This window comes from Trichosurus vulpecula, chromosome 3 (assembly GCF_011100635.1).
Source record: "Trichosurus vulpecula isolate mTriVul1 chromosome 3, mTriVul1.pri, whole genome shotgun sequence".
NCBI lineage: Eukaryota > Metazoa > Chordata > Mammalia > Diprotodontia > Phalangeridae > Trichosurus > Trichosurus vulpecula.
In genome coordinates this window covers 131,339,015-131,366,832 of record NC_050575.1, presented here as the reverse complement: position 1 = coordinate 131,366,832, position 27,818 = coordinate 131,339,015, and the positions used below count along the sequence as shown (strand labels likewise).

At 41.6% G+C, this 27,818-nt stretch overlaps 1 protein-coding gene across 1 annotated transcript in view; it reads right to left on the bottom strand.

Moving 5' to 3' along the window:
* MVB12B (multivesicular body subunit 12B) overlaps nt 1–27,818 on the bottom strand; it is a 311,400-nt gene that overhangs the window by 42,014 nt on the left and 241,568 nt on the right. Inside the window, exons 8-9 of the mRNA XM_036749420.1 lie at nt 4,161–4,216; nt 295–354 (exon numbers count right to left, since the gene is read on the bottom strand). Of these exons, the coding sequence (XP_036605315.1) occupies nt 295–354; nt 4,161–4,216 (116 nt within the window). The remainder of the gene's footprint in view (nt 1–294; nt 355–4,160; nt 4,217–27,818) is intronic.

Sequence of the window (27,818 nt, the reverse complement as noted above, 5' to 3'; positions counted from 1 at the left end):
ACCAGTGGCTCAGGGAAAAGTGCTGCTTGACAGAGGCCCAACATCTAGAGGGGAGTGGAGCCATGGGTGTGAATCCAGATCTGCCTAGCACTCACTCCACTCCACTGTGGCTAACCTTTCTAGATCTAAGCTGCTGGGTGCAGGGCTGGCAGGACCCAACACCCTTCTCCTCCCTAGGAAAGAACCCTCATTAAAGGTGAAGGATCCAAGGGGAATCTCAGGAGGTTGCCTGGCTCCTGAGCCATTGCTGGGGAAGGGGCGGAGAGGCAGGGGAAGGAGAGGTAGGTCACTCACCTCTTTTTCTATTTCTGCCAGAGATTTGATGGTGATCCCCAAGAGATCAATGGGCTGCATCTGAAACACAAAAGACAATCTCCTTTCTTAAACAGCTGGGAAATGCCACTTTAACATCTGGCTTTCCACTTCAAACATGGGACAATTATCTAAGAAAAGCAGCTAGTATTGTTTGTCTTTACTTTGGCACTGCATACTGGTGGAAGTGTCCCAGCTGAGAAGGGAATTCATCCACCCATTCATTAGGAAGGTAGTAAATGCAGAAGTGATAAAGAAAGACGCTTCCAGAGAATACAGCAGGTAAATGGGATCCATGCCCCCAGGGCACTGCTCTCTGGTGTCAGTCAGTTGGTCGGTCTGTCTGTCTGTCCAGAGGAAGGGACCACCAACACCTATAAAAAAGCATGAGTTTGCAAAGATCTGTCTTGGTTTCTTATTTCTTCCCTGGAAAGCAGTGCCAAAGCTATAAAGCTGGTTAAGGCTTCCCATTCCTTTCAGCTGACATGGGGATAAATGTGCCCTGAGCACTCTGGCCAGGTGGTGGCACTGGTGTCTAAGGGATTCTGGGCAAGGAGGCCAGTGCTTCGTTGGTATTCATCGGGGAGCTGGGGGAATTCCAGCTCTTTGAAAATGCACGGTGAATAAAATAACTGCACATAAATTATCATTTTCAGAAATCAATGGTGGTGAAAAATGATAACATCACATTTTAATGGGCGTTTCTGTAATTTCATGAAGATGGAGGCCCTTCTTGTGAAATGCTGGCTCCTTGACAGCAAATATACACTTTGATGTAAGCTAGAAGCAGACCCTGGGTGGAATGGGCAGCCTTGAGAAGTCTGTGAGGATGACAGGATTTGGAACTGGCAGACTCTTAGAACACAGGACATTAAAACAGGAAGGAAGCATGGAGGGTCATCAGGTCCGCCCCCCCCCCCCCATCCCTGCCCCGACTTTACAGATGAAGATACTTTGGGTCAGAGGCATTAAATTATTTGTTCATCAGTACCCTGATAATAAGTTAGAAAAGTTAGGATTTAAAGTACGCATGGCCTGATTTGGAAGCTAGCTCCTGTATGGCTCAAGACTATTAGAGGAACCCAGGAGAAATCAGTTCCTCAAGTTCATCAGTTTGGGGAGTTCAGTGACCATAATTTCTGAAGCAAATAACTGGGATGTAGTATAGAATCACAGAATTTCAAAGGATCTCAGGGATGATCTAGTCCAGTCCCCTCATTTTACAGAAGAAGAAAGGCTTAGAGAAAAATGCCTTGTCCTAGCTCAAACCCAGGGCCTCTGATTTCAAATCTTATATTCTCTCCACAATAACATAATGCCTCAATCTCTTCCCTCTCCCCACACCCCCATTTTATAGATGAGGAATCTGAGGAGAAGCAACTTCCCCAAAGTCATACCTAGGGTCTGGAGGGGTGTTATTTATATGACCCTACACTGTCTGGGAGCAAATATTTCTCTTCTACTCATTGCACATTTTTTAATACCAGTGTTACCCAGAATCCTCTGCTCCCAGTTTTGTTATCATAAGACTTCTTGTCCCCAGACTGTTTGGAGCATACCCTACTCAACGGGAAAACTATTATGAAAAACCTATTGGGTACAGTGCCAACCCTATGGCCAACATGGTTGAGTTTCCCTTTGCTGACAAAGTAGAGCAGGCTGGAGCTGAATATCTATAAAAGCAAAATATTCCTAACATCACTAACTGGTCCACAAAGTACTTGCATTAAACAACTCCGTGGGGTGGGTAATGCAAGTATTATTATCCCTATTTTACAGATGAGGAAACTAAGTCTTGGAGAAGTAAAATGACTTGCCTACTATCACAAAGTTTCTAAGTGTCAGCACCATGATTTAAGTCCAGGTCTCTGTGGACTTTTCTTTTTTTCTTCTTTGCACCATGATTTAAGTCCAGGTCTCTGTGGGCTTTTCTTTTTTTTCTTTTTTACACTATAGTGCTGCCCAGAATCCTCTGCCCCCAGTTTTATAAGGGCTTCTTGTTCCCAGTCTGTCAAGTCTTGCCAGCAACAAATTTACCCAGGGCAGCCACGGGGACATCTAGCCACAGAATTAAACACAAACCTCCTGGGGATGCTGTTACTGCTTCTCTCCAAACAGTCTGCCACATTTGCACCAGCAGCCAGAGGGGCACAGGAACAGGGAAAACATTTCCCTCTCTCCATTTCCGTTGCCTGGAATCCAGCAGAGGTCCAGCTGTTGTATCATTAGGCTCTAACTACCTCACTAAACTTTCTAGATTGGAATGGGTAAACAGGACAGAACAGCCTCCCCAAGGAAACAGGAGAGACGCCAGGGTAGCCATGGTAACAGAGCCAAGAGAAGTCAGCTAAAGTTACTCATGCTCCACATGCAACATCACAAGCATTTTTCAAGATTAAGCTGCTAGCAGAAAGATGTCGGGGCTGCATATTATATTTCATTAGAATGGAAATTGCAGAGTGGGCCAAATCACAAGGCGCCTGGTTTTAAGCTGGGCCCAAGGACAACATTTAGTTGTTTTTTGCTAATATCTAAACCAGAGTCTTCATTTTTAGTAACAGTTCAAATCTTTGGGAGTAGGGGGGTGGGGTGGGAAGGATCATAGTCTGGGACTAGACTGAATAAGAGGCTAGACTGTAAACCACTTTACGGATCTAACATTCTTTGTTCTAAGGCTTATTAAATTCTAACATCCCATTAGCTCTAACATTCTGTGTTACAATATGAAGATCTCTCTCAGCTCTGTCCAATCTACTAGGCTCTAATATTCCACATGCTAAGGCCCCTTGCAGCTCTAATATTCCATAGCTAAGGTCCTTCTCTATGTTCACATTTTATGTTCCAACAGCCTATGCTGCAAGGTTCAAACAGCGCACTAATGATACAAATCACTACAAAGGGCCAACCATGGCCCTTTCACTTATAACAGTGATTGATCAGTAACCTCTTCAAGCCAAAATTTTTTGACAGTATAATATTGTCAGTCTTTCCAGGGTCAATGCTTCTACCACTGGTTTGAAGCAACATTAACGTTGAGAGAGGGGTATGGCGTTCTGTGCTTTATCTGTTCTTAGGTAACAAAATAAGTTGGGAACCCAAAAACAGCTCACTATACTCCCTTAGGCTTCTGCTCTGTTATCTGTACATCTGGGGCTAAGGCTTGTTTGCTATGTGGCAGGAGACTCAGTGGTTATATGGTACTGTTCTCATACAGACGAATCTCTGTTTGGGAGTTAAGAGACTTGGGTTCTAGAACTGCAGAATGTTAGGGCAGGAAGAGAGCTCCAAAATAACTTAATCCATTCTCATTTCATAGACAGGGAGACTGAGTTTCAGAAATGACTTAGAAAAGTCCCCATTTGTGATTAAATGGTTTCTGTGTTCCCCTCCTGTTCGAATAGAACCAGTACATCTGACTCCAGGTGCAATGTTATACCACAACACTGTGCTACATGGTCTCTTATACTTTCAACTCTGCCACTAACTTCCCGTGCGACCTTGAACAAGTCACGTCAATCCTCTGAGCCTCGGCTTCCTTGTTAATAAAATGAGGAATTTAGCTTAGGTGACTGTTCAAGTTTCTTCCTCCTCTGAAATGCTATGATTCTATGAAGCCCTCTGTCATTTCCACAGATTTCAACTTCCATAATGTGAAAACTAATTATACTTCTTTCTTCAATAAATTGCCATGATTAAATAAAAAAAGAACAAAAATTATTAAGCTACATTTGGAAAATGAAAAGTATTCACAGCTATGAGGTTGGATCAAAATTACCATTTGCACTTAAAATGAGAATGACTCACTAGAGCATCCATCTTTTCTAATAAGAACCATGCACATAACTTACACTCTCTGGAACACAAGAAAACTTCTCTGAAATCATAAAAGGCACTCCATCCATAGCTGAAAAAGGAAGAGAAAGCACATGTTAAAGTCATCCTCAGCATTAAAAAAAGTCAGAGCGGAAGGAGACCTCAGAGGCCCCCTAGTTCTACCCATAACTCAGAAGAAAGGCTTTATAGAGCATTCCTGACAAATCATATTCACCCTCCATCTGAAGACCTCCAGGGACAGGAAACTCTCTGCCTCCCAAGAAAGCACATACTACTGCTAGACAGCACTGACAGGAAGCTTTTCCCTTATATCTACTTGGCATCTGTGTCCTTGTAACTCTTTCCCCTCACTCCTAGTTCTGCTCTCTGAGGCCAAGAAGAACAAACTGAATCCCTCTCTCACATGCCAGCCCTTCAAATCCCACGAAACAATGATCCTTCTGCCCATAAGTTTTCTCTCTTTTTTTTTTCAGGCTATACAACATCTCCAGATCTTTCAGTGGATCCTTTTATGGCATGATTTCAAGGCCCCTCAACTTCCTGGGTACCCTCCTCAGGACATGGGCTGAGCTTTGTCAGTGTCCTTCCTAAAAATGCTGTCCAGAACTATGACCCTCTAGATGTGTTCTGACTAGGGAAGACCATCACCTTCTGCATTCTGGACACTATGATTCCCTGGCTGTTCTTTTGACTTCCTGAATCTGAAGTCTTAAGACTGGACTGTCTAAAGACTTGCCCAAGTTGACTGGAGATGTTTCATTTGTAATCTCTCAGTGTAAGAATAAGAAGAGCCAATGTCTACTGGATGGTATGAATGAATACCCCAGGATGGTATGAATATTGTACTCAAAATTACAAAGGTCTGAGCTTGAGCTAGGGGGCACTTTAAAGAATAACTAAAATCCAATCCTAATATTTTACAGGTAAAAAATTAAGACCCCAGTAGCTCCATGTTTCTTTACACACTGGGTTCTGAGGAATGCAACACAAAGACATGTTTGATACTTGGGAGTCTGAATACACATTTCTGACACTTCTGTTACTTCAAACACCAAAAGGGTAAGGACTGGGTCTTAGACAAACTTTGTATTGTACCCAGTGCCCCACTTAATAAATGCTTTCTGAATAAAGGCTAGATAGATTTGGTGTGGTGGAAAAACAGCTAGAGTTGGAGTCAGACCTGGATTTGAATCCTGACAATATTTATCTTGGGAAAATTGCAACTCCTCTGACGTCAGCTTCCTGACCTAGGAAATATGAATACTAACATACTAATACCTGTCTACCTCACAAGCTTGTTGTAAAGACATATGAGAAAAAATATTCAGTCATTTACCCATCTACCATTTCTTAAGCACCTACTAGAACCAGGCATCATGCTAGCTGCTAGAGCTACTTAGACAAAAAATAAACAATTCCCACATCGAGGAGCCTCCATTCTATCAGATATAGGAAAAGCACTTTGCAAACTTTAAGGCACTATATAAATATCAGTCATTATTATTATGTAAAAATGCTTTGAAAACCTTAAAGGGCTAGTAAATGTCAGTTATTACAATGACTACGTATTAGCTGTGTGGCTTTGTATAAGTCACTTTCCTTCTTTGCATCTACGAAATGAAGCAATAGGAAAAAGTGATCTCCAATGACCCTCTTTGATTTTTAATTCTATGAAGCCCTATGAGTCTTTCTGCAAGTTTAAGAGGAAGTACATGTACAAAATTGATGCCTCCAATGGATTAATAAAAACAGAAGAGAATCCTGAAAAAAAAACCATGTTGTAATGAATTGTAGGCCCAACCATACAGTAGGGTGAAATATGCCCTGTTTTAGAACTAAAAGGCTTCCTCTGCCGTAATCCCTAAAGCCTACTTCCCTGTTCACCATCAACACATCACTAACTTTAAAAACAGCTTGATGGGGAAATTGGAGCCCAACAGGGGCCTGTACCAGGTAAATGACCTCTGATCCATGACCACTTTACTTCCCAGGAGGATTGTAGCATCCAATTTACTTCAATAATCTATTATTTCCTCCATGAAGATGCTCCCTCTACTGACTCCAGCCTCAGTACCTTTCATCCTTTAAACAGTCTTCAAGAGTTCCTATAGTCGAAAAATTAATCATCTAGTACCCAGTCCTCTGGTGGTGAATTCCTTAATGGCCCTGCCAGTTTCATGGGCAGAACCCTTCACAACAACTGACCTTTCTATAGGGTCTTAATGTTTGTGACAGGTCACATGGCCTAGCAGAGAGAGAGCTTGACTCAAAGCCACGAAGACCTAGCTTCAAGTTCTCCTCTGACAGCTATTGCCTGTGTGACTGGGCAAGTCACTTCACCTCTGAGTGTTCTAGGTGGTACAATGGATACAGCACTGTACCTGAGGTCAGGAAGAACTGGGGTCAAATAAAGGTCTGCATACTTATTAGCTGTGTGATCCTAGGCAAGTCACTTAACCTCTGCCTGACTTAGTTTAGTCAACTGTAAAAAGAGGATAGTAATAGCACCTACCTCCCAGAATTGTTTAGGATAAAGTGAGATATTTGAAAGCTCTTAAATCCTCCCTCCCTCCCTCCTTCTTCTTCCTCTCTGTCTGTCTGTCTGTCTCTCTCTGTCTGTCTGTCTAAGGCTGTAAGGTGCAGAGAAGGGGCCAATTTGCGTTGGTAGAGGCCAACTCCTCACCTGAGAGCTCCTTATAACAATGAAATCACAGGTGCTATCCGTATCTCTATCCTCTTTTAATGTTATAAAGTATTATTACATTAGCTTACTTGATCTTTACAAAAGTCCTGGCAAGTAAGTGCAGTTATTAAGAACTTACTATGTGTCAGACACTGTGTTAAGCCTTGAAGACACAAAGAAAGGCAAAAATACTTCTATCCCCAAGGAGCTCATATTTAAAAGAGGCAATAAAGATGGAAATACTAGATACATATACAGAGTACACGGAAGGCAATCATAATAGGGTGACCAAGAAGGGCCTCCTGCAGAAGGCATGATTTAAGCTGAGTTTTGAAAGAAGATCAGGAAACTAAAGTGAGGAGGGAGAGAATTCCAGGCATGGAGTTGGAAGAAAATAATCATGTGGATAAAATCACAGATCCTTGAATTATTGAAGTAACCGTTTCCCTTAGATTGTAAGCTTTTACATGTAAAATGGTGTGTTCCTCATTTTTGTAGGCATTAAATAAATGTTTGTTGAACTGAACGGAATGAGCTATTTGACAAATCATGAACTCTCCAACATGGAAAGTAGAGAGCAGGTGGCCAAACATCTGTCAGGCACAGTAGAGAGGAGATTCCTACACTGGGCCAAGCTGGATTGAATATCTCCTAAGGCCTTTTCCAACTCTTAAGATTATATGAATTTTATGCACTTCAGGTGATGGTAGACCAGTACAGAGAGTATTGCACATGGAGTCAGAAGTTCCAAATTGGAGTCCTAACATAGAACAAAGTCTAACACCATATTCTCCTAAAGGGGCTTTGTGGAATAGATAATTCAATTAGATTCAAACATATTAAGTTCCTTCTATGTGACAAAAGCAGTGCTTACTCTCCCTTTTTTTTGAGGGGGGTAGGCAGGGCAACTGGAGTTAATTGACTTGCCCAAGGTCACACAGCTAGTAAGTGTGTCTAGTGTCTGAGGCTGGATTTGAACTCAGTTCCTCCTGACTCCAGGGCTGGTGCTCTGCTCACTGTGTATAGAGAATCACTCTATACGTAAAGTAACAGAATATTCAGAAATTGTGAAATGCCTGAAGACAGCTCTCACATCCTCTATTTTTCTTTTCTTATCTAGGATAACTCTTTGATCAATCCTCCTTATATGGCATGCAAAGATTTTCCCACCATCCTGGACACCCTCCTTTGGACTGTGCCTGGTTACTGACTCATCTAGAATCGAACCCCATCTACCAAATTTGTTTTGACTTGGATGGAATCATAGTGGGGCTATCCCAGTCCTGATCAGGACAACATGCCTCCACTAATGTAGCTTAACACAGTGGTTCTCAACATATGGCTCAGGGACCCCGAGGAGTCCCCAGGATTCTTGAAGGGTGTCTGTGAGGTCAAAACTATTTCCATAATAATACTAAGATGTTTTAATTGTGAATACAATAAATACCAATAGATAGAACTTAAATAAACAAAAACTCTTTGTGGTGGGGGGAGGGGTCCGCAATAATTTTAAGAGTGTAAAGGAGTGCTGAGACCACAGGCCTCACATTACACCAGCTTTTGACACCATACCGTCACACTGTTAACTCACGCTTGAGGTTCAGCTCACTAAATCCACTCAGATCCTTTTCAGACAAGTTGTATTTAGACACAGCACCTCCTTCTGCAACTTAAGATATTACAAGTATTCCTATTAAGTTTCATCTTACTACATTCAGCCCAACGTTTTCCTATTAAGCTCTTCTTGAAGACTGACTCCACCTTCCAGTAGGCTGTCATCCTTCCCAGCTTTCTGTCACCCGAAAAGCATATAAGCATGCCCTCTACTCCTTTTTTCAAAAGCTTTGATAAAACGCTAATGGGCACAAATCAAAGCGATCTCTCTATTTTGTATCTCAGAACCCATCTGCATTGTCTCCCACTCTCCTCTTTTAATCCACTCTTCCCACTGCCAAGACTAACCCTTGATTTAACGTGCCTCTCTTTACTCTGGGGCTTTGCCCCTTCAATCACACCCTTTCTCTCTCTCCCCTCTCACTAGGCCCTTCCTGCTGACTACAAATGTTCCTTCTCATCCTGCGATTCTCTTTCACGTCCTTCTGTAAATCTTCCACAAAGGATCCACTCAAGAAGTATCATTCTTCCTATTTTACAGATAAGGAAATTAAGGTTCACAGAGAATGGGACCAGCTCAAAATCACAACTAGTTAAGTGTAAAGGCTGGGATTTAAACTCAGATCTCTTGACTCTATGATTAGGACTCTTTCCCCCTTTCACCCTTCTGCTTCTCTTGAATGCCAGGCAGAAGCATTTGGCATTTGGTTGATATTTACTACATGCGACTGCTATTATTAGCCAAGTCAATAAACACTTATTAAGCACCTACTAAGTACTATGACTGCAGCTGGCTCACATCCAAAGAGTGTTTTCTTCTCTCAATGGCCCTGGGATATAGGCAGTATAAGATTTACTCTTCCTATTTTACAGATGAGGAAACTCGGGCAAAGAGACGTTGAGTGACTTGCCCAGGGTTACGTAGCTGATAAGTAAAGGGCCAGGACCCAAGTCAGTTGATACTGAAGTCTGGGGCTCTGTTCACTATATACTACACTGCTTCTGCAGTAAAATGTTATCCCCAGCAACTAGCATGCATGGTGTCTTGCACACAGCTGGCACTTAATAAATGCTTGATTTATTGCACAGAATATAAGGACATGCTGAAGTTCCATCCAAAGGAGGGATAGTTTGAGTTTTATTTCCTACTAGACAATGCCCATCAACTTTCTAGGCCTTCTGCCTGTGGCAACCATAGGCAAATGTTTTTAGGGAATAGAACGATGCATTCTGGAGACTCTTGTACCGTGTAAATCATTGTCCAATGAAGTCTGGCTTATTTTTCCTAAATGTAACACTTGGAACTTGCTCATATAATCTGCCCCCTTTCTCGGTACAAGTGACCAAGTGTAATAAAAAGGTACAAATTCTGGACAATAGTTCCACAGCTGTACCCCTGAACTTTTTTTTTCTTTCAAATCTCTGAGTGTGTTGCCATCTGGTCCTGGTGATGAGCTCGTCAATTAGGCCTAGAACATCACAGCTCTGTGCCATCATTTGATCTAGTACCTCTGATCTGTCGTCAGATCATGCCTTCAAAAGACCATTAGGGAATCCTGCTAGTGTTTCCCTCAGTGGAGACTAAAGTGAAGGCCTTGTTTAATCTCTTTGATGCCTTTTCTCACCATTTTTTCAATCACCAAACACAACTTTGTGCCCCATGAGCATAACTGGTTCAATTCAATTTAACATATATTCATTAAGTGTCTATGATTTATAAGACACACTATGCTAAGGGTTCAAAGATAGAAAACAATAGATTCTCTGCCCTTAAGGAGCTTATGACAACGGGGTATATACAACATGTCATTAATTAATGATTATTATTATGAATACAAATACATTTTTCTAGTGATTTGCTATTCACAACTTTTCCCACAACAGTCTTGTGAAGTGGGGTATACAAGATGGGAACACCCTATCACCTGAGGCAAGGGAGCTTAGCAGAAGAAAAACAGCTCTGATATGTTAAGAATGTCCCCTCAACCCAGAAATTGTTGGATGCAAACCGCTTGATAGATTTCACACTAGTTTGAATTGGAATGTGGACAATCCAGAATTCTGTATTCAGAGGAGTCCTTTTTGTATTTTTGCTATTTGGTTTCTGTCTTGGTTTCTCAGTAAAACTTCTTTTTAAATCTTCATATCACAACAGAGAAAACTGGTCTGAGATGCAAAAGAACTGGGACTGATTATGAGCTCTGTTGTTAATGAGTCATGTGACATTAGGCAAATTACTTGCCTCTTCTCTGGGCCTATAAAATGAAGATCTTTTCTGGTTCTAATGTTCTTTGTTCTAAAGTACCCTCCATACCATTTCTGGCCAATGTGGACTGCGGGAAGGTCATAGGCAAAGAAACAGAAATCAAGGCATCCCTAGTGGCCAGAAGTTGCATCATATGGTGAGGTTAAGAGCTCCAGACTCAGCCTTAGAAGGCTAGAGGAAGGGGATGGGCACAAAGAAAGAGAACAAGTACAAACTCCAAAGTACCCTGGGATTAAAGGTGGCATATGCTCTGCAAATATACTACCCCAACTTTGTGGGGGTCCTCTTTACCACTTAATTGCTCCAGCAAGATTTATATTTGTTTTTCCCCAAGTACGCCTTGTTTCATGAAATAGCTAAGGAGTCTAGGTTGCTGACTAAAACATACCTTACTCTGATTTTCCTTGTATGCCTGATTTTTTGGACACAGTGTACCCCACCCCGCCCCCACACACACTTTTCCTTAGTTTCCACCTAGGTGTTTTTAAACAGTCTCCAGGTTTCCTGTGGGGTATTATATTTCCTTTCCCCAACTAATGTCTGCATCTTGTCTTAGTTCTTTTTTCAAAAACTGAGTAACTGAGTGATAGATTTTGGGGGGACTTCCCTCTAACTCTGTATCCCCAAATGCTGACTTAGTTATACCTTAGGTTAGTATTACAAAGTGAGTCATGCACAGATCCTATACCACCAAGCCCTTTACAATTTTATTTTTTGAATTCTGAGCTTATTAAGAATAATGTCTGCTAAATTCCTTGTCTTTGGGGGTTTCCCAGCTACCTCTTCCTGAGATCATCTGTTCGTCCTCTCTGTATATCCATACTGAAAAACATTCTGTGAATCTGTGAAGCTAAGGGACATCTCTGGCCTCATAGAAGAGCACTAGAGAGGAAATCAGTGGACCATAAGCTCTATATGAACCAGAAATCTAACATTAAAGTCGAGAAAACCACCGTAGTCTTGGTATGCATTGAGAGGCAGAATGTCCCAAACAAGAGAGAGAGACCCACTGTACTTGGCTCTGGCGCAGACTACATTTGGAATACTGTGCTCAGTGCTGGTAATTTTGTAGAAGGAAGAAGATACTTGAGTACTGAAAGGGTTGTCATGTGAAAGAGGGATTAGGCTTATTTTTGGTGTCAGAGAGCAGAAATAAAGAGTAACATGTGGAAATTATAGAGAAGTAGATTTTGGCTTAATACAAAGAAATAACTAAAATCAGACACAGCTGGGTGATGCAATGGATACAATGCTGGTCCTAGAATCAAGAAGACTCATTTTCCTGATTTCAAATCTGGCCCAAGACACTTCCTTGCTGTGTGACCCTGGTCAAGTCACTTAACCCTGTTTGTCTCAGTTCCTCATCTGTAAAAGGAGGTGGAGAAGGGAATGGCAAATCACTCCAGTATTTTTGCCTAGAAAACCCCAAATGGGATCATGATGAGTTGGATATGACTGAAAAATAACTAAACAACAACAAAACTAGAAAAAGATGCCTCACGAGGTAGTGAAGTCTCCATCACAAGAGGTCCCAGAATAATAGAGCTTAAAAAGGACCTTAAAGATTACAGTGTATAAGTTTCTCATTTCAAAGAGGTGGAAACGGAGGCCCAGAGTAGGTAAGTAACATGCCTGTGGTTGCAGAGGTAGTAGAGGAATTAAGTAACAGAACAAGAATCCAACGTTCTTTTCAACACACCACGACATACATTAATAGTAGCAGCTTAACGTGCGATTGTTTGAATTTCATAGGACCACAGATTTAGAGCTGGAAGGTAGCTTAGAGTCCAATCCCTTAATGGTCAGGGAAGATGATACAGAAAATGACTGTTGGAAAAAGGTGAAAAAGAAACATCCATTCCCTACTGGGGTCAGCTCTAACCTACTTCAATGGATCCATCATCTCAGTGCTGTGGGGACTCCTTGGACCAGCAGAACTATGCTTTCTCATCAAGTGTGATTCCATGAAGAGCTCTGCAAGACCAGCTCCACAGCTATCTCCCACACGAGGTCTTTCCTGGTTCCCCCCACTGGTGCTAGCACCCCCTCCCCTGAAATTACCTTGTGTTTATTTTGTATATAGTTTCTGTGTGCATGTTACCTCTCCACACAGAATGCAAACATCCTGAGGAGGGACACTTTCATTATAATTTTTGTATCCAGAATGCCTGGAATATCCTAGTAAGCACTTGAGGAATGACTAGAGGTCTCCTAATGGGTTTTTTAGTATTTCATGGACACCAGTGCAACACTCAGGCTTGTGACTTTTCAGCAGAAGCCAGATGACCACTTTCTGGTGATGCTCTGCTGGTGGGGTGGGTAGGAGACTGTCTGTTCCGGGAGGCGGTGGAGTAGATGCTGCCTAGGTCTTTTTCAATTCTGTAACCAGCATTCTAGTCTGGACTCAGCCACCAATTTACTGTGTGACCTTGGGCGAGTCACTCTTCCTACCCTGGACCTCAGCTTCCTTATCTAGAAAAACAAGAGATTTGTTGAGAAGATTTCTGATTGGGTAGGGGTTGGGCTAGATGTCCCCTGGAGTTCCTTCTGATTCTGTGATTCTGTAACTAGGTTATCTCTAGGGCACTCTTCCAGCTCTAACACACTAATGTCTTCAAACCCCGATAGTGATTAAGAGAGGGTTGCTCCTCCGCTCCCCACCCCCAAGCACTTTCATAAGACACTGAGAAACCTGCCTCTCATTTCCCTTCAGCCTTTGTAGTGGTTTTTTTTTTTTAACAAAACGCTGATACACGGCATCGGAACAACCCACGGCAGATGAAAGCAAGGATGTGCCAAAGGCTCAGTAGCGCAATTAGCATTCTCCTAAACAAACGAGCTTCAACAGAGCTGTAATTAAGCAGGCCTGTAATTAAGTATATGCCCTTTATCATAACGATCATGCTTAAAAATGGCGTGATGCATGGAACTCTGTTATTAATGCTGTAATCCCAAAGTGAAGTGCCAGTACATAGAAATCAGAGTGTCAGGCCCGTCACCAGACTGTTTGTAAAATACATTAGAGAAAAAAATCAGAAAACAATGAGCTATTCAACTGTTCTTTTTACAATCAGGCACTGGAAGTCAAGAGGATTCCAAATGCTTACAGATCTTATAAGGTTTAAACAAATAAAGAACTAGTGTGGCATTGCATTCATTCCTGCCCCCACTCCCATTCTTTCACCCCCAAGGAAGAAAAGGAGGGGAAAAGATTGATTTTCCAGGTAACCCAAATACCTGCATTTACTTTACAGTAGATATTCTCAGAAAACTGGTCCAATTTGCATGCTGTATTTGTTTAGACATAAAACTGGCATCCTGCTGCCCCCAGACCAATCTGCCATGAATCTACATCTTCCCAACGTGATAGGAAAGAATACCAGTGCTGTAACCCTACCTGAACTGTAACTTCACCTGGCAGGAAAGGCCTGCAGTCATCCCCTCTTTCTCGCTTCTAAATCCAGACCTTGTGATTTTTGATAGCAGGACATAAAAGCATTGCATATAGAACCTGTGGATCTGTATTCAAATTATGGATCTGCTACTACCTATGTGACTTTGGGAAAGCAACTTCCCCATTCTGGGTCTCAGCTTCCTCTTCCATAAAATGAGAGGGGCTGGCTTACGTGATCTCTGACATCATTTCCAGTGCTGAATCATAGAAGCTATTAATTTACAATGACACCTATAGCAACCCAGTTAGTCTTTAATAATGATTCTCTGATCAACAGAGTTTCACAATTTAGATTTAGATACAGAACTATAATTTCTTTGATATAGGGACTCCAAATGAGGAAACTTAGAGTTTGAGAGAATTGCCCAGAGTCACTGGGAGGTTAAGCAATTTGCCCAGAGTCACACAGCCAACATGCGTAATTGAGAGAGGACCTGAATGTAGGTCCTTCTGACTTCAAGGTTCGTTTTCTGACCACTACACCACAATGATTCTCCTCTTTTTAACAATCATATGGTTAGTTTATAAAACTATCCCTCACTGAAACACTGTCTGGCTGATCCCACAGTCATTGTATGGTTCAGACGGCACTTTGATGTTTATGAAGATGGATATTTATGTCTCAGCTATGCCACTTATTATCAGTATGATCTTGAGTGAGTCTCTATCTCCCTCAGGGTCACAGTTTCTTCATTTTTAAAATGAAAGGGTTGGAGGGGATGGGCTTTCAAGTCCAGGAGTTCTGCGTGAACCCACTGGGCAGAATTAGGTGCCATGGGTGGAAAATATAGAGATGCAGAATTTGGCTGTTCTAGGTTAGGAAAAAGCTTCCTAACAATAAGAGTTCTCCAAAAGTGGGATGGGTTTTTCTGGGAGGTAGTGGGCTCCTCTTCTCTAGAAGTGGTCCAGTGGAGGTAAATGACCACTTCTCAGTGGTATTGTAGGCAGGATTCTTGGTCAGGAGGTTTCTTCCAGGCCAGAAATTCTGGACCTTGTTCTTCCAGGCACAAAATCCTATTATGCCATGAACATTACAGTTTCCTGGAATCAATTAATAACATTAGGGGTGGGGGGGTTGCCTATAGTTTCCTGGCTGACAATTTAATTTTCTCATGAGCAGGAAGAGCAGAAGTAATACATTATCAATACATTCATTAAGTTATCACAGTAAGGAAGCCAGGGGCTGATGAGCTGGGGCTGGGGGGTAAGGTTGGTCTAAAACAGTGGCAGTAGACAATAATCATGAGAACCATACTTGGTTTTCTTCTAATCTGAGACTGTCTACAAGCAGCAGATGAAAAAAAAAACCAACAAACAAACAAACCCAGCAACAAAGAGAAGTAGAACCTTTTGGCTAGTGTTCTATAGTGGCCGATTAAATTATAAGTTTCAGAGCTCTTTGTTTCAGAAAAAGGAAAAGAAGGTGAGTCAGATGAGATGCTCTGTGTTGGAGCAGAACAGATTCAGGGTCTAGTTCTCAAGTGTGTCCATTTGAGATATCTTGTGTTTGGGCTTATCCTCACAAATTTCCTGAGATCCTGGGCATAGACAACACAGTTTTGACAGTGAATGATTCTCTGTCATAAGTTCAGCAAGCAACAGTTGTGCCCCTGACAGCATATCCTGAACTATTCCCCATCTTCTCCACTGTGCTTGTGTTGAGGGAACCAGCCAGTTGAAGGTTGTGGGCCTCTGATATTGGCACATTATTAAGCAAAAAAAACCCTCATAAATCATATTACTAGAATTTTAGTTATCTGTTTAAGGTAAGTATCAAAGGGTATTAAGTGAATGCCAAGTAATATTACTCCAAAAATATGTTCATAGATGGTGGTGAACAATGTGATTTATTGGCAGGTATTCATTTTCATAATAAAGATAAATGAAACTAGAGTGGCAGGAAGCCTTTCATTCTGTGTACTGTTAAGCACTGCAACCTGTAAATAGCCTGCTTCACCAACCTTTTCTTTTCCCCTTTTCCCACTGAATTTCATTTATAAACTCAAAACTTAAGCCCTATGTGATTTTCGGTGGGGGAGGGGTGGGGTGGTGATGGTGGCAATTTAAGTTTATATTTGTCCTGTGGGGGGAAAATCACAGAATCCTAGAACCTTAGAGATGAAGGGACTAGAGTAGTTGCCCATTCTAACCCACAAATGAAGCAGGAATCTTCAATTGTGATCTTATCAGTACTGAATTTTAATTAAAAAAAAAAGCTAAATGCCATTTTTGTCATTCTGGAATATGGCATACAATGTGCCCTAGGTTGAAACATTCAGGAATTAGTCATGATACAAATAAGCAACTTTACTTGAGAGTCTGTACTGTCAATATATTTTATGGCTGATGCAGTGCCATTTAATCATAGTTAGAGTCAGAAGGGACCTCAAGGCCGCCTGAGTCCAGCCCCAACGTGAAGCATTCATCCCGATTTCCAATGCTCGCTCACTCACTCATTCAACAAGCATGTATTAAGAAAAGGAAACTACTATGTGCAGAGTGCTGTGCTTGGTGCTGGGGAGGACAGAAGAGGCAAACACAGACAAGTACAATATACTACAAACAGCACACGTTTCCTGGACAGATGCAAAACAAAGCATTATTTGAAGTTTGTGCCTTGGGTAGGGAAGGGAGGAAACAAGTATTTATTAAGCACCTACTATGTGGTGGGCACTTTGCTAAATACTTTACAAATATTATCTCACATGATGCTCACAATAACCCTGGTGGGGGAGGTGCTATTATGATCACCATTTTACAGCTGAGGAAACTGAGGTAGAGGGTAAGTGACTTGCCCAGGGTCACATAACTGGTAAGCATCTGAGGCCATATCTGCACACAATTATACCTGACTCCAGGCCTGGGGTTTTAGCCACTGTGTTACCCAGCTCCTGGAGGAACTGGAGCAAGGGAAGGCTTTTTAGATAACCAATCTCTGCCTAAAGAATTTCAATGGAGGGGAACTGAGGCAGCCCACTGCACTTGAGGACAGCTCCAATTCCTGAGCTACAAGCAGTCTCTCTCACTCCCAACCAGAAGAACAAACTTTAGTCCCCTTCCGCATCACAATGCTTCAAATGCTTCACAGTGAGTTAGAGATGGAAAAGAACTTACAGACACAATTTAGGCCAGCCTCCACATTTTCAACATGAAGACAATGAGGCACAGAGAGGTAAAGTCTTGCTTAAGGTCATATAATTAATAAGCAGCAGAGTTCAGACTTGAAACTAGTCTCAGCCTCAAGTCTTTCCCCTCTACAACCCAACCTTCACTCAATTGTCAAATTAATCTTCCTAAGGGGCAGGTTTGAACACATCACCTCCCTGGTGGACACACTACAGTGATTCCCTATCACCCCTAGGATCAAACAGAAAGCCCTTCACAATCTGGCCCAATTCTTTCCTGTCCTCCCGTTGCCCCTCTCCCCTTCCCCCCCTCCACCGGCCTCCTCATTGTTCTTCCCACACCACATTCCATCTCCAGGCTCTGGGCACTTTCACTGGCTGGCCCCCATGGCTGGAATGGTCTTCCTCCTCATCCCTGCCTCATGACTTCTTTTGAGTCTCAGATAAAATCCCACCTTCTACAGGAAGTCTTTCCTGATTCCCCCTTAATTCTAGGGCCTTTCCTCTGTGGATTATTTCCAATGTAGGCTGCTTATAGCTTGTCTGTAAATACTGATTTGCATGCTATCTCTCCCATTAGATTGTGCTGGGGCAGTCTTTTGACTTAGCTCTTAGTATGGGGCTGGGTACATAGCAGGCACTTCATGTTTATTGACTGACTGACTTCTGACATTCCAATTCTTTCCACTAAAACCAACTTGAAGACAGTAATATTTCCTGCTGCCTCCTTCAAGTCTTCTCTTTCTGGGAGCAGACATTCGCAGAGGCTGCAACAATTCTTGGTATGAAATGACTTTTGTTTCCTTTTGACTGACTTCATTAGATTATTAGAGTTAAAAGGGTCCTTTAGCTGATAGGACAGTAACACATCCCTTCCAAAATGTGGTGCTCCAAACTAGATCTAACCCATGGGCAGGGTCCTTATCCCTACCCACATCATACTTGATTTCACTGGATCTTCCTGATGACCCTGGTCATGCAAGTATTATCATACCCCTTTACAGATGAGGAACCTTCACGGACACGAAGATACTTTGCCCAAGGCCACATGGTGAGGGAGTGGCAGATCTGGCACTTGAACCCTGGTTTTCCTACTGGAGTTCTTTGGACAATGCTGAAGAGAAGGGCTCAGCTATTGCTATGCTATGCTCTCACTCAGGAGTCTCTGTAGATTACATGCTACAGTGACCTCAGTGGCATCTGTAGGGCAGTGTATGGAAGACATTGTGGCATAAGTAGGTAAAATGCTAAACTTGGACTCAGGAAGATCTGAGTTCAAATTTCACATCCTCATACTTGCTGGCTGTGTAACCACGGGCAAGCCACTTCAAATCCCTGAGCTCCTGTTTCCTCATCTACGATATGGGGATAATGATGCCTGTGTTACCCTGTGTGTTATAAGGTTATTGACTGACATAAGAAAATGTATATAAAGCACTATATCTGTCTATTTAAGTTTTTAATGTTAACATTATTATTAACCCGTACTAATTTGGGGCAAAAAAGAAATAAAACAACAAAAGGTGGTCATGTTGAAAGCCAGCTCAATCGACCCTCTGCAACTTGGTGGCATCCTTTAGCATTGGGTGCCATGGGACAATATGGAAGGATGTGGGGTTCCTGAAATCAATTTGCTCACCTAAGAATGGATTAGTATTTATGCCTTTTATATAGTACTGTCACTATCACATATGTTCACATGGATTATGTTGTATCCTGCTTGTATATAATTCCTAATTTACTGAGTATGTAAAATGGCCCTTAGAAGGTCACCAAGTTCAATCCATATCTGAAATCCGTTTTCTTTTTTTAATTAATTTTTAGTTTACAACATTCAGTTCCACAAGCTTTTGAGCTCCAAATTTTCTCCCCTCCCTCTCTTGCCCCTCCCCGCAAGACTTCATGCAATCAGATATAGGCTCTACATATACATTTACATTAAACATATTTTCACATTAGTCACATTGAAAATAAGAATTATTACCACTGGAATGAACCACAAGAAAGAAGAAATAAAACAAAAAAGAGAGAGCAAATAGTTTGCTTCAATCTGTATTCAGACTCAGTAATTTTTTGGATGTGGAAAGCATTTTCCATCATGAGTCTTTTGGCATTGTTTTAGGTCCTTGCATTGCTGAGAAGAGCCAAGTCTATCAAAGTTAGTCATCACACAATGTATCTGTAATTGTATACAATGATCTCCTGGTTCTGCTCTCCTCACTCAGCATCAGTTCATATAAGTCTTTCCAAGTTTTTCTGAACTCCTTCTGCTCATCCCTTCTTATAGCACAATAGTATTCCATGACATTCATATACCACAACTTGTTCAGCCATTCCCCAATTGATGAGCATCCCCTCTATTTCCAATTCTTTGCCACCACCACAAGAGCTGCTATAAATATTTTTGGAAATGTGGGTCCTTTTCTCATTTGTATGATCTCTTTGGGATATAGCCCTAGAAGTGATTTTGCTGGATCAAAGGGTATACACAGTTTTATATCCTTTTGGGCATAGTTCCAAATTGCTCTCCAGAATGGTTAGATCAGTTCACAACTCCACAAACAATGCATTAGTGTTCCAATTTTCCCACATCTTCTCCAGCATTTATAATATTCCTGTTTTGTCATATTAGCCAATCTGACAGGTATGATGTGGTACCTAAGAGTTGTTTTGATTTGCAACAAAATCCCCTTTCTAAGTCTTCCTGACAAGTAGTCACCTGGAGCCTGCTGGAAGAGCCTTCAGTGATTCAGACTACCAAGATAACCTAGCTTCCTTTTGGACACTCCCATTTTATGAAACTTCATTTCTGCTCATTGCTTCTAATTTTGATTTTTGGGGCCAAGCAAAATAAGTCTAATCCCATCTTGAGTCTTCAAGATACAGCTCAGATGCAGCTCTCCTCTGGAAATTCTTCCTTGATATGTCCAGCTACAAATGTGCTAATTTAACTTAAATTATCTTGTATTTATTTATATGCACACATATTATTTTGGTGAAAGACCAGCTCATTAAGGATATTTTTATATCTCAGCACCTAAAGCAGTACCTCACACATAAAAGGTACTTAATAAATGTCTGTTGAGATGAATTCCACAGGACAGACCCTCAGAGAAAAGAGATAACATCTCCCAAGGCCCCGCTAGGTCTTCTTTCCTCCAGGAGAAACATATCACTTAAGTTCTATTAGCTGATCTTCTAAAAGCAGAGTCCTTACTTCCCTCACTCTCCTGGTTGATCTCCTATAGCTACAGTCCAATTTACAAACATATCCTATTTAAAAAGTAACATCTAGAATTGAACATAACAATCAAGATATGGTCTTTCCAAGACAGAGGAAAGAAGGGACTGTTGCTGTTTAAATTTTTAATAGTGTCTGACTCTTCATGACCCCTTTGGGTGCTTTCTTGGCAAAGATACTGGAGTGGTTTGCCATTTCTTTCTCTGGCTCATTTTACAGATGAAGAAACTGAAGCAAATAGGGTTAAGTGACTTGCTCAAGGTCACACAGCTAGAAAGTGCCTGAGGCCACATTTGAACTCAGGCCTTCCTGACTCCAGGCTGTGTCACCTAGCTGCCCTAAAGAAAAGATGTCACTTTCCTAATTCTAAGTACTTTACTATTATTCATTTTTGAGAAGAGCACGTATCTTGACTCTGGAACGTGCAGTGAAACCCGTAATTGTTTGAACAAGATCCATCTGAACTGTCCACAATGGAAAAAGAAAGCAGTGGAAAACAAAGTGGATGAAAATACATATTGCTTAGCTGGTGACATGCTTAGTTAGATGACAAGCCCACTGGACTGGTCTATCAACACAGGTATCTTGCACGGGTGCTGCCAATGGACAACTAGATGGGAACAGAAAGGAGAAGGAAGAATGTAGCACCTTTGGGAAACTGCCATGTTTTCAAGGATGTGACTATCTTTGTTTAGAAAAGTCATGATTGCAGATGGCCTACATGGCAGTAGATTAATTCATGGTAGGTATAAATAAGTAAACAGTAGTTTTAGCCCATGAATGTCTATTCAACCGAATTGTCCTTTGTTACTAAAAATGAAAATGAGTATAAAAGTTATTACCAAGGACTTGATGCCTGGAGAAAGTGGAGCAGTCACATGTAACAAGAGTGAGGGATAACAGTCATCCCCAGTGGATGCTTCAAAAATAGGTGATGATAGATAATGAAGGGCCCTAACCCTAATTCAAAAAAGTTGAAGGTATTCTTTGGCTATTTCTTATCCTCTTAGGGGATGGTGAAGAAAAGTTTTTAATTGGCTGCTGAGCCAGAAATGAGTGTGCATACCTCCAAAGCCTCCAATGGAGGAATTCAATCTCTCTCTCCTCCCTGGTGGTGGGCAAGGCAAGAATTACTCTAAGTCTCAAGGTAGGAAGAGAGAGAGGCCTTGCTTTCTCCACCTGGGGTCAACTTGTGGCCTTGAATTCATACTGTTCTTGCTGGGTTTTTCTGTACCATCCTTCTTTCTCTTAAATGACTATGCATCAGAAATAAAATGGACCAGGCTGTGATCTGGTGAGTTCTGAAAGATGAGAATAACTGCTAGAAGTCCAATAACCGAACCGGAGTAAGAGCTACCCTGGAGGCACGATCGGTTTGACCCAGCCCAATAGTGGGCTGACCTGGCAGGTCTACAAGCCAGAGTTTATCAGATATGCCACTCTCAGGGGTAAACATAGTGGTAAGAAGAGAGTCCATAGCTACTACTTTAAGTTGGAACCCACTTTCCGTAACAACTATGACAGAGAAGAAGGGGAGAGTGGGCCCCAGGTTAGGGTGATGTTTTTGTACTTTGGGTCTATGTTTTTTTGGTAAATATCCCTCTGTTAAAATGAATAGATGTTAACTGGTTAATTGATACTGAGGTCCAATCAATGGGTTAAATCGATTCTAGGGTGCTAATTACTGGTGTCATTGATACTGATAAAATTTTACCTGACCCTGGGTAACTGACATTTTGGGGAACACACTCTGAATGGGATCTTAGAGTAGCAGCATTAATGGAAAAATGACCCTCAACTTGTCAAGGTCATCTCTTGAGCTTCAAAGGACAGATGTGGCTCCTTTTTGGAGACTCAACTTGCTAATGTGAGTTAGGAGAAGGATCTCCAGAGTCTATATGGATTACATAGAAAATGATAAAACACATTTCTGAAAAGTTTATTTTATGAGTCACCATGAAGAAAGTTGGCTCACCAGTGTTCAACCTTCTGATGATGAAACTTTCTATACTTAGGTAGGCTGATCTTCTAACACAGACACACACTTCATCACTGGGCCCGCCTATCCTCAAAGTCTGTTCAGTGTAGCAGGATCTGCCAGAGTTTGTATTTATGGGAGTGATCTAGGGTCTAAGGGAACTTTTTTTCCCCTGAGAGACTGAGTGAATTAACTGTCACCTTTGAGAAAAACTGAAGAGACATTTTGAAAGAAGTGAGTTTAGCTCTTCTTAAGTCACTTCAACTGACATCCTGAAACAGCTGAATGGTGGGGTTGTGGTTCCAATATTTATGGAGGAGTCAGCAGTTACAATTGATGCTTAGAAGTGACTCTGGCTGTGATCTTTCTTACAGATGATCTATTGTTGAACTTTTAAAATGTATTTGTACTGTTTGTTACCCCATAATAAATTATGTGAGCCATACCATGGATGTTATTTAAGCCAATGAAGCTTGGGGTTTGGTACTGAAAGGGGAGAGAAAGCTCCCTGGAAAAGTGTTTTCTCTGGCCACCACTTCCCTTTATGTGTTGTCTCCTCCTGTCAGAATGTAAGCCCCTTGAGGGTAGGGGTTGTTTTGCTTGCTTGTTTGACCATCATTTTAGGAAGCACTCCAGTCATATGCTTAACTTCCCTCTTGTCTCAAACTCTCCAGATTTCATTTATCTCCTTCTCCTCGCTATTCTTACCTCCCCCTTACTTTCCCAGCACCCCTATATATGTTGTCTTCCTCCATTAGAAAGTAAGGTCCATTAGAGAGTAAGGGGAAGAGACTATCTTGCTTGCTTGTATTTGTATCTCTAGTGCTTAGAAGTGCCTGGCACATAGTAAACACTAAACAAATTCTCTCTCTCTCTTTTTTCTCTTTCTCTCTCCCTTCCTCCCCTCCTCCCTCACCCCTCAGGGCTGCTTAATCCAGTGCTTGGTAAAGGGTGGGCATTTAATAAGTGCTTTTCATTTTTTCATCCTGGTTGCCTTCCTCTCAAAGTGCTCTGCCTTGTTGCCCTTCCTAAACTGATGGGTAAGTAAATGCAGCCCATAGCAAAGGTCATCTATAATGAAATTCCACATGGCAGAAGTTGACAGGATGAATTGGACAGAAAAAAGACTAGTATTAAAAAATTCAGGTGTAAGGTAGTAAGAGTCAGACTTGGCTGGTGAAAATAGAAATGAGCAGGAAGAAACAGAAAGATTTGTAAGGATGGAAAATTAATTGGATCGTAGATTAAGAGCTGAAAGGAGCTTTAGAGGTCATTTTATAACCAATCCCCTCATTTTACAAGTGAAGAAACCAAGGCACAGAAAGGTTAAGTGATGTCCAGGGTCAACTGTTGAGGGCACGAGGCAGAATTTTTAAGTCAGGTACTCCTGACTTCAAGTTCAGTGCTCTATCCACTTTCATACCACCTCTGTTATCTAGAATGGGGGTGGGGATTAAAGCAGAGGATGAGTCAAAGATGACTAAAATCATGAGCCTTAGGTGACTGAGATTAGGATTGTACCATTCAGAGAAAATGGAAACATAGGAATTTCATTTTGGGGGTTGGGGAGAGTCCTTTGATCAGATTTTCCCATTCAAGCAAGGCGGCACTCCCTTAGAAGAACCCTCCACTCAAACTCCAAAATGAACAATAAAGAGAAGGGTCTTGGTCCATAGGAGCAGAGTCTATGATAATGATACTAGCTCCTTGTTTCCACAGCATTTAGATATTTACAGAGCACTCTCCTCACAACCCTGTGAATTAGGAAGTGCAGGGAGCAAGGTGTTTGAGCAGTAGAGTAATACGATCTAAGCTGTACTTAAGGATTGCTCGGGCAACATGTGAAGGATGCCCTATAGAGGGAAAAATGAGGCAGCAGAGAGACTATTTAGGAAATTTTTGCAATAGTCTACAGGTAATGAGGGCCATGACTATGGTGGTGGCAGTGACTGTAGAGACAGGACATATCTGCATACAAAACTATTTAAAGGAGAGAAATTTCTCTGAGGGAATGTATGGGTGGGATGAGGAATGGAGAAGTGAGGAGCTGACACATTAACTGTCGTCCATTTTTTGGATATTAACTTAAGATTATCACTTAAGACCACACAATCTTAAGATCTGGCCATGTCAACCTGGCCAACACTCTGCTTGATGCAGGCTGTCCTTATGGACAAGATAATAGCACAGTTAGGTGGATTCAGTATTGGCTGAAGAATTGAGCCCAAAGAATAGCCACTAATGAATTAACATCAGCTTGGAAGGAGATTTCTAGTACAGCACTTATACTAGATCCTGTGCTATTCTACATTTTTATCAATGACTTACATGACAGAATATGTTTATCAAATTGAGAGATGACACACAGCAGAGAGGGACAGCTTAACATAACCTTAACATAAGGTCAGAATCCAAAAAAGGGATAAATGTGAAATAATTAACTAGGGTTTAAAAACAATTTATCCAGTACAAGAAGGGAGAAGTGTGGCCAGAAACAAGACTGAGGAAGAAATAAGGGTTTCAGTAGACTAAGTTCAATATGAACTAAGAGAATGATATGAGAGCCAGGAAAGCCAGCCATTCTACCCTCTAGAACGAAGGAATGAAAAAAGTATTTATTTAGTGCTTACTATGTGCTAAGCACTACGGTAAGTACTGGGGATAAAAATACAAAGGCAGATAGTCCCTGCCCTCAAGAATCTTAACTTCTGCTAGGGAGAAAAAATGCATTTAGGCAAATGGTAGACAGGGAAGGGTATTTGGGATGGTGAATGGAGCCACTGAGGAGTAGATTGACACATTCTTTCCAGTAGTAATGGCAGTATTGATTTAATTCTAGTTCCAGAGCTAAAACGTTGGGGTAGAGAGGTAGAGTAATAGGGCAGACGGGAAGGAGATGGCCATAATATAAAGTAAAGCACAGCTGGGGCCAGCTAAAAATGGTGGAGCCATGACAGGCACTCATCAATCAGGGCAGTGTTGTCCCAAGAGTGGGAGTTTTAGAGCTAAAAGGGTTAAGTTCCACTGGGCACACAGTCTCTGGTCTGGAGGGTGGCAGAGGCAGTGGAGATGGCAATCACATGGCTGGGGTTTAAAGTGAATCAAGGAACTGTGGTTTCATTGGTCAGTGAGAAAGCTCCCTCTTCCAATGCAAAGCAGCAACTGTTCTGCAACTCTGAGTTTCAGAGAGTCAAATAGGCCACTGTTATTGCCTCAGATCACATGGGATGTGGCCACAGTAGAACTTAAACCCAGGTCTTCCTGACTCAAAGGCCAACTATCTATCTATGATACCCAGGTCAAATACCATCTCCTAGGTGAAGCCTTGCTTGATTTCCCATCTCCATCTCTCCTCCACCATGCAGCTAGTGCCTTCTCAACAAAATTACCTAGAATTTCCTGCATATATATACTTACATAACTACATTCTGTCTCCCCTTATAGAATGTAAGCATCTCAAAGACAGAGAGTTTCATTTTTGTCTTTGTATCATCAGTGCCTAGGCACATACCTAGGAGATGCTTAAAACAATTCTTGTTAATTGATTATGCCATAATGCCTTTCTAATGTCTGGAGCAGGGTTAACTTTTTTGTGTCTGGTGATATCTATTGACCCCATCTCAGAATAATGTTTTTAAGTTCATAAAATAAAATTTCCCCAAAGCACAAAAGAAACACATCATATTAAAATAGTTGACAAAATAATTTTTTAAATGAGTTATGGTTAAGAAGGCTAATGGTTAAAAAGGTTAAGAACCTTTGGTCTAGTGGGAATATAATGACAATCCTACCATTCTCTGCATTGGTTAGAAAACATCTATAATACTGTGTTCATTTCTGGGTGTTATATATGGCAAACAATGAGTGGCTGAAGGAGCTGGGGCCTGAAGAATTGAAGACTTGGGAGGATGGCAGCTATCTTCAAGTATCTAAAAGGTTGTCAATTGGAAATGGAATCAGCCTTCTCTTATTTGCTGGGCACTCTCTTCTTCCTCTTCTCTACCTCCCTCCTGCCTTCCTTCAAGTCTCAGCTAATATCCAACCTTCTACAAGAAGCTTTTTCTGATCCCTCTTAATGCTAGTGCCTTCCCTCTCTTGATGGTCTCCAGTTTATCTTGAATATATCTCGTTTGTATGTTGTCTTCCCCGATCAGACTGTCAGTAGAGACTATCTGTGGTCTTTCTTTGTATTCCCCAACCCTTAGCCCAGTGCCTGGAACACAAGAGATGGTACTTAATGAATGCTTGTTGGTGGACTGACAGGCCACCGAGGGCATAAGTAGAAGCAATGGTCATAAGTTAAGGAGGGGCTTAATTTAGGCATGACATAAAGGAAAAAAACAAAACAACAAAAACAACAACAAAACCCTTGCTAACAACTAGAGCTATCCAAAAAGGGAACATGTTTCCTTAAGAACTATAACAGCAGGAAGCTGCAGGTTCTCCCTCATCAGAGAGCTACACACAGAGGTGCAATGACTAGAGGCAGATATTGGAAAAGAGATTCTTGGTTCGGTAAAGGCTTCACTAAATGGCTTCTGTTCCCCTTCTAACTGAGACGCGCTAAGGAGATCCTAACAGGCACTAGGGATGAGCAGACGACTTCCACAGGGTGCTTCATTTGCCTCCAAGGTTTCTGGCAGCTGAGGCAGAAGAGGAAACACATTGGATTACATAGTTCCCTTTTTCTAACAAGATAAATCACACAAGTTTGTCTGCAGAAACAATTTTTTCTTGGAACTAAATTCAAGCAGGTATTGTGGTGCCTGAATTTGAAGTTGGAGGGCCTGAGTTTCCATCCCAGCTCTGTAATTACTTACCAGTGTGACTCAGAAGTGTTCACTTCATCACTCTGAACCCCAAACTCCTAATCTATAAAAATGAAGGGGTGCAAATATTCTATAAGGTCCCTTTTCAGCTCTAAATCCTATGAGCCAAGGCAAATTAGTAAATTGGCTTTTCGAGCTTAAAATGCAGGAGCTTGGCTGTTGTAAATCATCAGGGTTTTAATGGCCCTTAGGTGAATTGATCAAAATGTCTTCTGAACCAATGAGGTTGAGAGCAAGGCCTAGGATCATGGTGACTCCCACAAGGTGGGGAGGCTCTGAGAGGTTCAACCAGAAACAGCCTTACATGAGGACAAATAAGACACACACTTTTGAGACAGGATTAACTTCTGGCATTTTCCCATAGCCTAATTTTAGACTAAAGGGACTGTCAAATCCAAGGAAGAAAGGAGCATTTTCAGCTGGCTGAGTCTTTAAGAAACTCTTGCCTCTTGAATTAATGTTACACACAACAGCTTCCATGA